Source organism: Yarrowia lipolytica, chromosome 1B (genome assembly GCF_001761485.1).
Source record: "Yarrowia lipolytica chromosome 1B, complete sequence".
In the NCBI taxonomy this organism is placed as follows: Eukaryota; Fungi; Ascomycota; class Dipodascomycetes; order Dipodascales; genus Yarrowia; species Yarrowia lipolytica.
The window spans coordinates 1,171,532-1,187,273 of record NC_090771.1 but is presented as its reverse complement, the minus strand read 5'-3'; the positions used below and the strand labels follow the sequence as shown (position 1 = coordinate 1,187,273).

General features: G+C 51.4%; 6 protein-coding genes and 1 pseudogene across 6 annotated transcripts; 4 read left to right on the top strand and 3 right to left on the bottom strand.

The window, feature by feature from the left end:
- Nucleotides 1-1,950: 1,950 nt before the first annotated feature.
- YALI1_B11853g (uncharacterized protein) lies at nt 1,951-4,974 on the top strand (the record flags this gene model as incomplete). Its single annotated transcript, XM_500654.3, has 1 exon — nt 1,951-4,974. One exon carries the CDS (start codon nt 1,951-1,953, stop codon nt 4,972-4,974), a length of 3,024 nt encoding a protein of 1,007 aa, XP_500654.1.
- A 656-nt stretch (nt 4,975-5,630) lies between these two features.
- On the bottom strand, nt 5,631-7,775 carry YALI1_B11794g (uncharacterized protein; the record flags this gene model as incomplete). The annotated part of the gene is made up of 1 exon (XM_500653.3): nt 5,631-7,775. One exon carries the CDS (start codon nt 7,773-7,775, stop codon nt 5,631-5,633), a length of 2,145 nt encoding a protein of 714 aa, XP_500653.3.
- Nucleotides 7,776-8,407: 632 nt separating this feature from the next.
- YALI1_B11788g (Compare to YALI0B08748g, Misc non-coding, similar to Saccharomyces cerevisiae RPS29B (YDL061C) and RPS29A (YLR388W); ancestral locus Anc_4.245, highly similar to uniprot|P41057 Saccharomyces cerevisiae YLR388w YS29A ribosomal protein S29) lies at nt 8,408-8,578 on the top strand (annotated as a pseudogene).
- An 18-nt stretch (nt 8,579-8,596) lies between these two features.
- YALI1_B11781g (uncharacterized protein) lies at nt 8,597-9,076 on the bottom strand (the record flags this gene model as incomplete). Its single annotated transcript, XM_068282052.1, has 1 exon — nt 8,597-9,076. One exon carries the CDS (start codon nt 9,074-9,076, stop codon nt 8,597-8,599), a length of 480 nt encoding a protein of 159 aa, XP_068138153.1.
- Nucleotides 9,077-10,042: 966 nt separating this feature from the next.
- YALI1_B11759g (uncharacterized protein) lies at nt 10,043-11,416 on the top strand (the record flags this gene model as incomplete). Its single annotated transcript, XM_500651.3, has 2 exons — nt 10,043-11,229; nt 11,275-11,416. The coding sequence occupies 2 exons, from the start codon at nt 10,043-10,045 to the stop codon at nt 11,414-11,416; spliced, it is 1,329 nt and encodes a 442-aa protein (XP_500651.3).
- A 2,658-nt stretch (nt 11,417-14,074) lies between these two features.
- YALI1_B11729g (uncharacterized protein) lies at nt 14,075-14,476 on the top strand (the record flags this gene model as incomplete). The annotated part of the gene is made up of 2 exons (XM_068282051.1): nt 14,075-14,262; nt 14,305-14,476. The coding sequence occupies 2 exons, from the start codon at nt 14,075-14,077 to the stop codon at nt 14,474-14,476; spliced, it is 360 nt and encodes a 119-aa protein (XP_068138152.1).
- Nucleotides 14,477-15,026: 550 nt separating this feature from the next.
- Nucleotides 15,027-15,316, bottom strand: YALI1_B11719g (uncharacterized protein; the record flags this gene model as incomplete). The annotated part of the gene is made up of 2 exons (XM_068282050.1): nt 15,027-15,143; nt 15,188-15,316. 2 exons carry the CDS (start codon nt 15,314-15,316, stop codon nt 15,027-15,029), a joined length of 246 nt encoding a protein of 81 aa, XP_068138151.1.
- Between the last annotated feature and the right edge of the window lie 426 nt (nt 15,317-15,742).

The following is a 15,742-nucleotide window of genomic DNA, read 5'->3' as shown; positions in this document are numbered from 1 at the left end:
AATACAGTATGTACCTAACGATACTTGTACGGTAATTAATTGGTATCTGATCTACAAGTAGCCGGTCTCATTACTGGAGTGATTTGGCCGCAATCAATGGTTTGCGTCGATCAACAATTGCACGTTTCCGTGTATCTCCTGTCTACAAGTCCTTGTACAAGTACTGTAGCTACATAGTAAGATGGTTGGTAGTCTGAAGAGGTGCTATCTACTTGTTTTGTTTTTTTATTATTTTCGTTTTGGCCCTTTATTGCCTTGTCATTGCGCAATGCTATAGATTCACTTTTGAATTACCCCTTGACAGCTTCCCTTTCGGCCCAGATTGGTCCCGTTCTGGCAGCACGTTTTGCGCCTGTGGGAGGCAACTGCGCCGATCCACCGGTCCTTGTAGCAAGATATCGCCTGTAATAGAGCACCATTTATTGGACTTTCCGCGATCTGAGTCTGTGGCAGTGTAGCAATCGAGTTCGAGGGTACTGTATGTTCCACGATACGTAGGGAAGAATTGCTACTGTACTTTATGTACTACAGCTACAGTACGAACAGTATTCACATGTTCTGCCTTCCCTCCTGATCTGCTAACTCCATTTGGAAACTGCAGTTTGAAGCTCCGGGTCGACAAGTAGGAGTACATATCAGTAAATTACGAGTACAGTACCGGTACTACTCCATCTCGCATCGTTAGTAGAGCGTATTGAATCGTTAAGGAACCAAGCCCCCATCTCCGCCAAATCAGGCTTGGAAAAAAGGCTTTTGGAGTCCAGGCTTTCGGAGTCCAGGCTTTGGAGAAACTCCGCTTTGCGGACAATTGGACAAAAAAAAACACCATGAAGCGTCCTTCACAGCATCATCAGAATCAGACGAGAATTCTGAATCGCGTGGTATGTTTTTTATCGCCCTTCATCGACCCTAGACCGGGAAACTCCATTGCCATTACGCTCTACTGACTGTCAGTTTTAGGAGCATGGACAGCAAGAAAGAGTATCTCTGCTCGTACCTTGGTCGTATCTACTCGCCCCCAGTCGCACCTACTCGTACTGGTAGCAAGAGCACCAGAAACTGATCTTCCAATGAGCCAATCAAGTTTCGGAAAACCAAACTACCCCTGTATAGCCATTGTGCGCTACAGTATGTACTTACACACGCTAACTGAAGTCAACCCATAACCACTCCTCGGGCTAAGCTTCTGCACTGTCATCATACTGTCAGAGACTGTAGTCGGGGTATAGCTGACAGCAAACCCTGGAAAACGGTTGAAAACGGTTGAGAACGGTTGTGGGAGACAATGGGAACGCATCTGCTGGCACGAATCGACTGAAAAAATCCATAACACGCGTCTCTGTCCAGACCCCACACCCTTGTTACAGTAGCCGAGGCTTTAGTGTGACCATGGCTACGGCGCGAGTACAAGTCTCGTAGTAGCTACTTGTAGTTACAGTATGGATCAGGTAGCTGGCACACCATGTCCTGGTAAGACAGGGTCGGAATGACGAGGGTACGCTCCGTCTGGCTCAGTGGTTTGAATCAGTGTCACTTGTCGACACGTGTCCGTTGATTCGGCTCGGAGTCTCTACGTGTAGTGTATGGATTTCTCGCCACCTTTTGCCACTGCACTTGCCACCTCTTGACCCACCTTCGGTAGAGACCGATAGGTAATTAGGTTGTGGTTTAGCAGTAGTGAGGTGTGGTGGTGATCGGAGGGTGGGTTGATCCAGAGTGTCCATTGCGAGAATTGTCACGATTCGCGATAGACCTTTGGATACATCTCGGGAAAGAGATCATTTCTGTGCAACCCGCTAGTCTCTGCGATATCCGCTGCCCCTGCTACAAACCACCCCGCCTCTCGCACCCACACCCTCCCCCAACTCTAAAGATAGGCTACGTGTCGCGGGCGTACTTTGCGCACCTCTTCACACATCACACTCTTCCTCCTCACCATCACGACAAACAATGAAAGTCGCCCACATCATCCAGCTGGCGGCCATGGTCGCCACGGCCCTCGCGGCGGTGCTGGCCATCGACTACGGCCAGGAGTACACAAAAGCAGCCCTGCTGTCGCCCGGAATCAACTTTGAGATTGTGCTGACCCAGGACTCGAAACGAAAGCAGCCCTCTGCGATCGGCTTCAAGGGCAAGGCCGACTCCAAGTTTGGACTCGAGCGGGTCTACGGCTCGCCCGCGGTGCTGATGGAGCCCCGGTTCCCTAGCGACGTGGTTCTCTACCACAAGCGACTGCTGGGCGGACGGCCCAAGCTCGACAACCCCAACTACAAGGAGTACACACAGATGCGACCCGCGTGCATGGCCGTTCCATCCAACTCGTCGCGGTCGGCCATTGCGTTCCAGGTCAAGGACTCAGAGTGGTCCGCAGAGGAGCTGCTGGCCATGCAGATCAGTGATATCAAGTCTCGAGCTGACGACATGCTCAAGACCCAATCCAAGTCCAACACTGACACCGTCAAGGACGTGGTCATGACCGTTCCTCCCCATTTCACCCACTCCCAGCGTCTCGCCCTTGCTGATGCCGTCGATCTCGCCGGCCTCAAGCTCATTGCTCTCGTCTCTGATGGAACCGCCACCGCCGTCAACTACGTGTCCACCCGAAAATTCACCGACGAAAAGGAGTACCACGTGGTCTACGACATGGGTGCTGGCTCCGCCTCCGCCACCCTCTTCTCCGTCCAGGACGTTAACGGAACCCCCGTCATCGACATTGAGGGTGTGGGATACGACGAGGCTCTCGCCGGCCAAGACATGACCAACATGATGGTCAAGATTCTCGCCGCCTCTTTCATGGAACAGAACAAGGACAAGGTGCAGTTGCAGACCTTCATTCGAGACGTCAAGGCCGCTGCCAAGCTGTGGAAGGAGGCCGAGCGGGCCAAGGCCATTCTGTCGGCCAACCAGGAGGTGTCTGTGTCCATTGAGGCCGTGCACAACGGTATTGACTTCAAGACCACTGTCACCCGAGATGACTATGTCAGGAGCATTGAGAAGATTTCGACCCGACTCAACGGACCCCTCGAGAAGGCGCTCGCTGGCTTTGCCGACTCCCCCGTGGCTCTCAAGGACGTGAAGTCTGTGATCCTGACCGGTGGTGTCACCAGAACCCCCGTCATCCAGGAGAAGCTCAAGGAGCTGCTTGGCGACGTACCCATTTCCAAGAATGTCAACACTGATGAGTCCATTGTGCTCGGTTCTCTGCTTCGAGGTGTCGGTATCTCCTCCATCTTCAAGTCGCGAGACATCAAGGTGATTGACAGAACCCCCCACGAGTTTGATCTGCGGCTCGACGTTCTTGGCGCCAAGGACGAGATTCTGCGGTCCGAAAAGGCCAACGTCTTCTCCAAGGGCGCTGCCCAGGGCGAGAGTGTGGTGTCCAAGCTCGACATCTCCGAGATTGGCAACGCCAACCTGTACCTGCTTGAGGACGGTGATTCGTTTGTGCGACTTGATGTGCGGGATATGGACGCCATCAAGAAGGAGCTCAATTGCGAGAAGTCCGCTGAGTTGCACGTGCCCTTTGACCTGACTCTTTCTGGCACCATCAAGGTCGGTAAGGCCAAGGTTGTGTGCAAGGGCGGCGATGCCGAGGCTGATGCTGAGGTCACCGTGGATGACCCCGTGGAGGATGTCGTTGTTGAAGAGGAGGTTGTCGAGGGTGAGACAGTTGAGGGCGACGCTAAGGCTGCCAAGGACTCCAAGGACTCCAAGGACTCCAAGAAGGCCTCCAAGAAGGTCGATACCTCCCGGTACGTCCCCCACAAGACTCGGTTCGTCGGCACCAAGCCTCTAACCTCTGCTGCTAAGCTCAAGATTTCCGGACACCTGCGATCGCTCGCTCGAAAGGACGCCGAGCGACTCGCTACCTCCGACGCCGCCAACAAGCTTGAGTCCACCATTTATCACATCAAGCATCTGATTGAGGACGCCGTTGACCAGGACAAGGTTGCCGACATCAAGAAGAAGATTGAGGACGCTGCTGCGTGGTTCGAGGAAGACGGTCTCACTGCAGGCATCCAGGAGCTCACTGAGAAGCTCTCTGTGGTGCAGCCCCTGGAGGACTTTTTCAAGACTGCCGGTGAGGCTATTGCCGATAAGGCTACTGCTGCTGCTTCTGCTGCCGGCGAGTTTGTGGACCAGGCTGCTGCTGCTGCCGGTGTCAAGGCCGGCGAGGCCGCAGATGCTGCCAAGGGAGCTGCTGATGCTGCTGGCAAGAAGGCCAAGAAGGCCAAGAAGGCTGCCGGCAAGGCTGCTAGCCAGGCCGAGGAGGACGTGCTTGATCAGCTTAAGGATGCCAACGATCTTATCAAGAACATTGCCCAGCTCGCCCGGGAGAGTGGCAACGATGTGCCCAGTGAGGAGGATATTGAGCGGGAGATGAAGCGAGCTGCTGAAGGCGGCGACTCTTCCGACTCTGCTGATCTTTCCGGCCACCTCGAGACCCTCATGGGCCTGCAGGACATGCTCAACGAGCTTAACGGCGGCGAGGCTCCCTCTGCTCCCGGTCTGGACGTTACTGCGATTGCCGGAATCACCCGAACCATCCAGCGGCTGTCCGACAAGCTGACCGAGCTCGGAACTCCTCCCAAGGATGAGGACGACATGTTCCGAATGCTTGGCATCGACCCCCAGACCTTCCACAAGTTCTCCGAGGAGGCGTTTGAGGACCAGGCTTCTCCTGCCGACCAGCTGATGGACTCTATTGGTTTCCTGCAGCAGGTTCTGGCCCAGGACGAGTCTCCCGATCCTGCCGCCCTTGAGAAGATGAGGGCCAACATTGCCGAGCGACAGGAGCGGATTGCCAAGGTGGCCGAGGTGGCTGAGCGAAACCAGAAGCGGCAGATTGCTGCGCTGGAGAACATGCTCAAGAACGCCGAGAAGACCATTGACATCAGCATCTACAACCTCAAGCAGCAGGCCCCCAAGACTGCGTCGGTTGAGGACAAGAAGGCTGAGCATGATGAGTTGTAGAGAAAGATGTTTGGATGAAAATGTATAGATAATAACTGCAATTGAACAAAGGTATAACTACTGGTAGCGAGTACGTGAAAAACAATTGCTCCGACAGGCGTGAGTGGAGCGCTGTTTCTCTCGAATGTGTATTGGGTATTCATACTGTTGTTTGTTTGTTTTTTGGTTTGTTTTTTTTTTACTACTGGTAATTTGCAATCAACCTTCATTAAATTTAGTTGGAAATTAGTTATGCCAGAAGTTGTACTGGGGCTCAATCCACAACTTCCAGGCATGCCAGAGACATGAGAAGAACACTGGTGGGTATAAAATCAGTACTAGATTACTTTTTGTGTCCTGAATCCCTTTCTTGAGTCGAGAACATGGCCAAATGTGACATTTTTTTGACATTTTCTGAAAACCCAACCATGGTTTTTTACTTGGGTGATTGTACTTGAACAATCCAGCTTTCAGAGTACTGACTGGGTGTAAAGATGGTTGTGCTCATCTTGAAAAACTCCATAAATCACCCCATGAAAACTACCCTTCATCCTATCTCTATCCCTCTACCAGGGCATGTACCTGAATGCTACAGTGCTGAGTGTGCAGTAGTGGCCGTTCAACTCTCTACGAGCAACTGGACTGCTAATTGAACTGTTAATGCATTTAATAATTGTCTACTCCAACTCTCTGGCAACCTTTGGCCACACTCTCTTGTATAGAGCCATAGCGACGGTGTCCATTCCGTTAAGATGCTGGTCGAAAGTAGCCTTCATGTATCCATGAGTACCTAGAGACATTTTGATAAAGCCCGATCGGCCCATCTTGGTAAAGAGCGGCACGGCCTTGAACCAGTTGATGTCTTCGGGGTTGAAAAACATGTATCTGATGGTGACGAGCTTCTTGTGGATCTTGAAGGGATGGCCGGTGAGCACGGCCCGTTTGATGAGCATCTTGCGGGGGTCGGTGGAATCGAACGAGCCGGTTCCAACTAGCTCCATCGCGCCGTTTTCCGACTTTCGGAACCACAGGGCAGGAACATTGCCAAAGGTGGCAGGTCCAATGTATGTGGCCATACAGGGCCGGGTCAAGAACCGGTCAAACTTGGCAATGGTAGACTCGGTTCCGTAGAGAGGGTTTACAACCAGTCGTCGAGGTCCAAGCTGCAAAATGAGCTCGTCCTTAGACTTGATGGGAGCTGTCTCTTCCTGGTCAAAACAGGGGTTCATAGTCACATGACACACGGCCTGGTCCGACTCGTACTTGTGCAGTCCGTAGACAACAAACGGCGAGTCTGCGTGTTCCTGGGCCTCGGACACAATGCTGACGGGAGCCTCAATGTAAAGCTTGACGTATTGTCCTGGCTGCAGGTCTGTGGAGTCCTTGAGAACCCGGTTCTTCATGGCGTTGTAGTTGAAGGTGACGCAATTCTTGTACTCCTCGGGGTAGTCATCCTGAGAGGCATCCCAGTTTCGAAGCGACTTCATTCCTCGGTACTTTGCGAATCTCTCCTTGGCTGACTCGCCAGGCTTGAGTTCGACTTCATCAGGGAAATCGAGCTCTTCTCGGAGGCTCTTGTATTCCTCCAACTGACGTGTTTCCTCGTCCATGTCAAATTCAACGTGAGCGCCATCTTCAGCATCCATATCAACTTCATCTTCCTCCATCTGCTCATCCTCAAACTCGTCGTCAGAGTTGATGAGAGTCTCGTCAATGAGCCACTTGGCCTGCTGCTCAGACGTGCCCTTGGGGACTCGGCGCTTGGCGTACTTTTCCTGCATGGCTTCTCGCGCCGTGTCAGGGAAGTAATGATGCCCGTCGACTTTTACGCCCAGTTGCTGGTCTTGGATTTCTTCTTCTTCTTCCATGACGTCATCCTCCTCCATGTCCATATCTTCATCGTCACCGTCATTCTTGGCCAAAACGTCCTCACCGGGAATGACCAACTCGGCCTGTCCATGCTTCAACACCTCAGCTTTGGCGATCTTGAAATCGCCGTATCCGGGAAGATGAACAGTTCTCAGAAGATTGAAACCCTTGCCTCGAACAACGCCTGAAACGCACACCTGGCCGTCAACCTCCTGGACGTTATCAGCCAGCACAAAAGCACGCTGATCACGCCAGTTGACACCCTTGGGGAATTTCTGCGCAATGTTTCGCACCAGGTTGGCACAGTCGGTGGCGTTCTCAATATCGAAAATCTTGTCCTGGGGGAAAAAGTAGTCGGAAAAGGTCTTGATCTCGTCGATTCGCTCGACGCGCTTCTTGTCGGTGAGCATTCCGGTCTCTGTGACTACAGAGATGACATTACTCACTCCCTGCTCAGCAACACACTTGAGAATGTACTCCGAGTCGTTAAAGGCAGCGACAGGAGAGAAGGCCAGGATGACAAAATCGGCGATTCGGGCAGCGTCCAAAACCTCCAGAAAGTTGTCCAACGACGGGGTGATCACCGTGAACTTCTGCTTGAATCGCTCGACTTCGTGTGTGCTGATTTTGGACTGCAGAGATTCAAGACCCATCATCTTGCACACCAGCCCATTCACGTCAACGTCCTCGCTCATGCCCACAACAGTGACAATCTTGGGGGCACCGCTCTTGCCGTCAAACAGCTTACGGTCCGTTGCCAGTTCGACCATTTTGGCAGCCCGAATCTGGTCCTTCTGATTCCGCCGGTCCCATTTGCCCATAGTCTTGACTGCCTTGTTTCCGGCAGACGCCTTTTCGATCTTGCCCTTGTTCAACGCCTTGATCGAGCCCTTGGACGCATGCTTGGACTTGAATGGCTTCTGCGACTTTTTACTGGATCGATGTGAGTGCATTTCGTTATCCAATGTCGTCGTATGTGAAGAATAGAGGGTCGAAATTTTGGCTGCACATGCACGAATATTTTTAAGCTTTAGAAGTTTATTTTATGGCAGTTTTGACGGTGCCTGGAATCGAACTGACGACAATGGCCACCGTTGGGAATCGAACCCACAACTTCTCAATTAACCCTACTTTTTTAAACCCTAGTCACGTGAATTTCCCAACGCAGAGTTTGCAGTCCTGCTGGGAGCATTTATCGATTTTCTGAAACTTCTCTTTGACACCAAAACCACGACAGATATTCAAGGTGGGTACTGAAAGCGATAGGGATTGAGGGAACGCGAGGTGAAAACCGACGAAACGACGATGAACGAGCGTTCGGGAATTTGCTGCCGGAACGACGAGGTCAACACGGGCATGGCTGGTGGGATTGTGTGAATTTTGTCGTTGGTCGTGAACAGCATCATGACATGATTCGTGTGTGTGTCCCCCACCAATGTCTGAGTCCCGCATTTGCCACCATTTGCCACCGGAACTCTGACTGCAAAAATCTGCCGGTTCCTTCTCTATATGAAGGTGGTTGATTTCCGATCCGCTGGCTTCATCGTAAAACACCAGATTCAAACACACACATTTACTAACTAAGATGGCTCACGAAAACATTTGGTTCTCCCACCCCCGACACTACGGTAAGGGCGGTCGAAAGTGTCGAATCACCAACAACCAGAACGCTGTTATCCGAAAGTACGGCCTCAACCTCTGCCGACAGTCCTTCCGAGAGAAGGCTGCTGACATTGGTTTCACCAAGTTCCGATAAGTCTCTCATGAGTATTTATCAATAAAAATGAATTATTCTTCGACTAGTCGACGAGCGTAGTAGATCTATGTCACTGAGCGAATCCTGAGCGTAGCCGACGATGACTGTAGACTGTAGACCGACTGTAGAAAGGTGCTTCATGTGGCAACTTGATGCTACTTGTACTTGTACCTTTCTGTGTATATACAAGCCCAGTACAAGAGATGTACATACTCGTATTCGTATCCTAGTCTGCATCACGGGATCTCCTGCTGTACGTACATTACTAGTACTTCTTTCGAAGCGGCAGGACCACTGGGGAAGTGCTGGGGGTTTGACGGTGACGGAGATGATGGAGAGACGGACATCATACCGGGCAGTTGTCAGACTACTTGCACATTTGTAGCCGGTGCTTGAGGCGGGATTTTGGCTGGGCGGACTGGTACAAGTATTATCTCGACTTAAGACTGGCGTGAAGAAGCGTACAAGTACATACTCCGTACATAGGAGCTTTAGCATCTCCAAGACCTTTAAACGGAGTGTTTCTTTCTTGAATAGAGTGCTTCATTCTTGGTAAAAAGTCCGTGTTTCCTTCTTGTTCCATCTGGAAGCTCTGTTCGTCCGAGTAGTGGTGGAGGGATCTACAAGTAGTGGATAGAGAAGCAATGGAGAGGATAGAAACTGTAGAACAGAATACCGGTAGACACTGTAAATGATTTGGCGGTTGCCTGATAGGTCAAAGGGTCATTATCGCTTGAAATCTTTTGATTTCCGTTGATATCACGGACTTGGATTCGGGCTAGAATGTTTTCTACAAGTACATATCGGTATTTGCGCATACAAAAAGCAGACAGCGAAACTACATACAGCCTTTATACTGTAGCATCTGGCTGTAGATCTTCAGAGTGGACAGTAGCAGGAGTAAACGCTCAGATAGCCAACACCTCGCTCCCCCTCCCTCCCTCCACTGTATCCCACCTTCCAGCCGTGCATATGGGATGTTTCAGCCACACTCCGTTTGAAATACTAGTATCAACAACTCTATCGATCCCATAGAGTCCATTCGGAACTCACCATGGACTTCAGCCGTCTCCGATGCTCTTTTCTAGTCACACTTGCAGTTTCTATGCTGTTAGGAATCATCTAGAAGATGGGTGAGACGTAGATCAAGGCGGAGAGAGTGGCTCAGGTACATTTCGGTGTGTGGGGAAGCTAAGAACAATCTGAAACCACCGATCGACTCGGAGAGGCGAGACGGTCACTCTGGTATCACTCTTGTGTTGACAAGTCCGCGCTATCCCCCTCATATCTTGGTTGCTCCAGAATCACACTTGCGATCATACTTGCATAAGGTTTGCAACTAGGTTTAGATACTCTGAATTTTTTGCATGGTATCTCTTATATAGACTTGGCTATCTTCTCATGACTTAGCAGTGTTCCACCAACACAATTTTTTTACGACAAGACAGAAATACTTCAACGACCATGTCAACAACATACACATGCAACACGTGTGTTCAGCAGTTTCCCAACTCGGAAACGCAGCGTGAACACATGAAGACGGACTGGCACAGATACAATCTCAAGCGAAAGGTGGCCGGTCTGCTGCCCATCGCTGCCAACGTGTTTGCGTCCAAGGTGCTCCAGCAGTCCGAGGCTGTTCCCGAGCGACGACAGAAGCAGATCACAAAGAAGGAGATGAAGTACCAGGAGCGGATGGCCCGACGAGTCGTGCGACCCTCATCCCCCACCGAGTCCCAGGCGTCTGAGTTTTCTCTGGGCTACGGCTCGGGCGTTGATACTCCCACTGAGGGCGATGCCATCCACGAGACTGCCACAAACGGAGACGAGTCTTCGGATGTGTCTTCTTCCCTATCTGAAGACCTCAACACAAAGCTCAAGCACCTTAATCTCGATGAAGAGACCCTGCAGAGCGTCAAGCATCTCGACACAGATACCATCAACAAGCTGGCACTGCGACGAGCCATCCCCAACACGGACTGTGTGGTGTGCGGCGTGCATAACGACTCCGTGGAAGCCAACGTTGAGCACATGACCAAAAAGTACTCTCTGTACATTCCCGAGCAGAAGTATCTTACCGATCTCGCCGGGCTCATGTCCTACCTGGGCCAGAAGGTCGGTCTCGGCTTTGAGTGTCTGTCGTGCTCTTTTGTGGGCCGATCGCTCGAGTCTGTGAGACAGCACATGCTCATGAAGGGCCACGTGCGAATTCCCTATGAGTCTGAGGACGAGAAGCTCGAGCTGGGAGATTTTTACGACTTCACCTCGTCCTATGATAAGAAGTTGCCTGTTTCTGATGCCGTGGCCAACGACGATGAGGACTGGGAGGATGACGATGAGGAGATCAACTCCGACGACGAGTACGACGACGGAATGCTCTATACCGACGAGACCGGCACCCAGCTGGCTCTGCCCTCCGGTGCACGAATCGGACACAGATCCATGGCCCGGTACTACAAACAGTCTCTCAAGCCCGAGCCTCGAGACGGCCAAGCCACTGTCAATGCTGTGGACATTCGACGGCCCGATGTCAGAGACCCTGCTGCTTTCAGAGAGCAGAAGAAGATTTGGAAGGAGGAGAAGCGGGTTGCCAACAGGAAGGATGCATGGGAGTTGCGACGAAACAACTTCCAGAAGCATTACCGAGACGAGTTGCTGCAGTAAGCGAACGAGCCGCAGAGTACGCGCGAAGCGAGTGCTTACGAGTTCGAGCTGGAGCATAGGATACATACAGAGTATGTACGAGTCTTTCATGGTGTTGGTTGCAGCCGTTTGCAACGGTTCGCACAGTTTGCGAGGGATTGGCATAGACGTCTTGATGACCTTATAGCATTGTAATAGCATTTTTATTGATGACAGAACGAACAGTGGGACGTAGTGGCGTAATGAGTCCGATATGGGAGCGACCGCCGGGTATTTGTATGTGTGTGAGGCGGTTGAGCGTTGTTTCAGTTACCTGTGATGTTGTGACGATACATCTGAAGGTGATCTCTTTGAAGACAATGGGGTATCTCATGGAAGGTGGCCACTCGGGACTAGTGGCGACGGTACGGTACAATAATTGTGTTATTGCCAATCTCATTGAAAATAGACCTACTGCTTGTGTTCTGATGTCAGTGGAATCTGTGGAATCTTCAAAGATCGAATGGGGTGACGTGGTGCATATCTTGTAATTTACTTGACATTATAGTTTGATTTTGTTAAAGATTTAACAAGGGGAACGTGGGAGGTCTTGGACCGGCTGGTGTCTTATTGTTGGGGTATGTGACGCCTCTTGACCCCCGTGTGCTGTATGGTGGCGTCCGTCTTTACTTGAGCTTTCTTTACCTACTACAAGTAATGCACCATATGTGGTATTCTTCCTATCTCTCCTCCATTTAGCATGTCCATATAGACGCCATATTGGGGAGTTGAGTTTCGCCAAAACTCACGTGACGGTACCGAATCATGGAAGATGAGATCACATGACCTGGTGCAACCCCGCGGTTCTCCCGAAATAGCGCTCACTGGCTCGCTTATTGTGTTGTAGCAACCTCGTATGGTGGACCAATTTCGGCAGCACGAATTTCTTTTTCTGTCTCAGCGGGGGTGCGAGGGTTTAATTATTCCAGTTCGGGGCGATGAGGTGGATCGGGTTCCGATCCGACATTCATACTGTACGATACAGTGCGATGAAGTGCTGTATGGGCACGAGCACAGTACAAGTATGTACTGTACTTGAAAGATGGCCGGTACTGTACGAATACACCATCCACGGTTTACCAATATCGGTCTCGTACTGCATCGACATACGAAACATTGAATACCCCCGTCTCAGATCCACCTCATCGATACGGCCTGGGCTATGCCGGCAGACGGTGTCCCCAACGTCTTATCGGCTGCCCCCTGATCGGCGGTGGTGATACGCGGTGGGTCCTTGAGAGTAGGTGCAAGACTCGGCAGTGTAACGTTGGAGGAGGTAGTGTTGGATGAGATACGAGGGATGACGTTAAAAGAAGGGTGTAGTATAGCAGCTATTGCTTCTGCGACAAGACCAGATCAGGACAAACCAGAACCGCGACAAACCAGAACCGCGACAAACCAGAACCGCGACAAGACACGTGATCTGTCAGTTGTCATTCTTTTGTATCTCGGAGGCCGACTCGCTGACCGGCCGGAAAGGGGGCGGGAGCCGACATCAGACTTTCCGACGGAGTATGCTATGCATTCCAAATTTTTTTTTTTCTTTCTTTTGGGAATGTTGAGTGAGAAGTAAAGTGGGAGAAGCACCGTACGAGTACAAGTTGGGTGGATGGGAGAGGGAGTTTGAGTGGCTTGGACAGCTCCTTGTGGGTCTTGGACGGCCGTAACATGTTCAAAATGGGCTAGATCGGCTCTGAAAGCGACGCTGGAGCTTACCCTGCCGGCTCCACCTGCTCCACAATGGCAACCTTGGGGTGGTCACTGCAGTAATTGCCGTGAACCCTACCATATTGTAGGTACAATTCTGCCGGTCTAACAATGATGACAATTCTAACAATGATGACAATGGCGCAGAGGAGATATGTACGGCACATTCCGCACACATTGGCGGAGACGAAGAAACGTGTCTGCAACGCATCTGTACCTCGGGTGGCATTCTGGCATTGGGGCTTGGTGGCTCGGTGGCATTGTGGCTCGGTGGCATCTTAGTCAGTGGACTCGGTTGGTGAAGTCTCCTAAATTAGACCCACCGAGAGAGACAGAATACGCTTTATACGAGAGCATGGAAACCCAAGCGAATGAGACAGGGAGGGGAGGGAGAGCAACAAGGAGAGTTATTTTGGATGAGTTATTTTGGATAAGTTACTTGTGGCCAGAGGAAGCGGCGTAAATGGAGTGTGCGGTGTGCGGACTGAGCTGGGCTAACCAGGTGCCAGGTCTCGGCTATTTGACGGCAGTCGTACTACTGTATCGCTCTCAGGGCAGGCCGTTCGGAACAGCCGCGCAATGACGTATGACAGCGGACCAATGTCGATGCCTTCTGCACCACGGTGGGCAAGGCCGGAGTCAGCCCATGGCGATTGATCTTGGCGTACTGGTATTGTACAAGCAGTTGGTGTAGAGGTTGCGTTGCCTACAGTTGCTCCCAACAGTGGCCACAGTTGCCAACAATGCGTAGCCACAATGCGTAGCCACAATGCGTTGCCAACAGTGCGTTGCCAACAGTGCGTTGCCAACAGTTGCTCCATGTCGCCTCGCAGTTGCTCATGATGTCACTTTGCTGTGCTTTGCTGTACTTGGCTGTCACTGTCTTTTGTCACTTTTCCACTATCTCCTTGCCTGTCTGGTCACTTCCAGTGAACGTTGGAAAAAAATAAAATTAGTGCTTTTTTTATAACATAATGCTGTGCATGGGACAATGGATATCCGAACCTTGTGTGGAATGCTAGACAAACATTTGCACAATAGACACTACGACACGACACTACAATACAACACATCTTTCAGGCACGGGAATACGATTCTAGGTACGACATGCCCAGGCAGGCTTCTGCGGTCGCATCTTTGGCATTTCCCCAAAATCCACGCCCCAAACCGCCAAACCTCCAAACCGCCAAACCTCCAAACCGCCAAACCACCAAACCACCAAAGTCGGCTTATCAAAAACATCCAATAATCTCCACTCTTTCTAGCGTCTGGAGGCTTGGCAGCACACGACAAACGTGCTGCTGATCGTCGTTGGAGTGTATCTGAGAGGCGGAGAGGGAAGAGAGTCTTCGTTATCGTCGTTGTCGTCGTCACCGTTGTCGTTGGCGTATTATCGGGGACCGGGCTCACCCAGTTAGTAACCAAACTAGTCCAAGTAGCCCACTAACGGCCGCAGTAGCTCTACACCATCCCTTGCTTGCAACGTTAACATTGCCCCGTGTTTATTGACCGTAGAGTTGGCCGTTAGGGAGGACCGGGGCCCGATGGGGAGGACCGGGGCCCGATGGAGAGGACCGGACGCAGATTTAGACAGACGGAGATACTCGCCAGGCCCCCGCCAGTTGAGTGCAAGTTGCCCCCTTCCAACCCAAGCCCCCCGCTACGCGCTACCCGCTGCAGTTTTCGACCGCTGTCATCCCTCTCCACCCTCAACCTAAAGAGACTATTATTTTGAGCTTGCCTATTGCAGAGCCGGCAAAAGTGGTGACCCAAAAAGCCTACGTAAAACCGCACATCTGGGGCAACTAGAGTTCGGAGCGACTCAGCCGGGTGGAGCCAAATGGGGAAATGGAGTAAATATAGCTTGCCATTTTTGATATTGGTGATACACATTGTCCATCTGGTTGTGACACCCATATCGACCACCACCAACGCGTAGCCCCTGGATGCGCGCGTACTATTGTAGCCGCAGATAAAAGTCTCCACCCCCCTTTTGGTGCCTTGTCTGGGCTATTTTTGACGTCTTTCTACCGCTCCCTTGTTGTCACCTCAAATGCATTCACGCACCACAAGTCTGGTTTTTTTTTTTTTTTTTTGTTTCTTGTGAGTGTGCAAAATCTGCCGTGCAGCAGTTGGACAGTTGGACATCTAGACAGGCAATGGGGCAGACAAATATCTACAATCGATCTATTTTCGCAGGTTTGAAACAGCTCGAATCACCACCGCCAAAACCTGCCCAAAACCTGCCCAAAACCTGCCCAAAACCTGCCCAAAACTTGCCCAACTCACCTGCCCAAAACCTCCTTCAATTTTCATTTCTCGCGTGATGGCATTAAGCTCCACCAGCATATAGCCTAAACTATCCCTCCGACTGTTTCACCACAAGAAAGCATGGCAGCTGCAGCGCCAAGTGCCCTTTTCTCAACATCACCAAACACAACCACTTTCGCCCTCCCTCTTTCTCTCTCCCTCACGCTTCTCGCTCCTAGCACATCTCCCGTCTGGCAGCGCTCCACCGACATCACACCCACCTCCAACTTCCCCGGCTTATCACTAGCACCAATCTTGTCTTATCAGTCACGCAACCAAGTGCAAGTATCATACAAGGACAGCATCACCAGTCAACAAGTCATTCGTTAACCTGAAGGATATCACACCAGTCCAACACGTCATCTTACACGACACAACACCAGAAACATTGCGGACACCCCTGACGACAACCGTGACGACAACCGTGACGACAATCCTGACGACATAACCCATCACCACACAAGG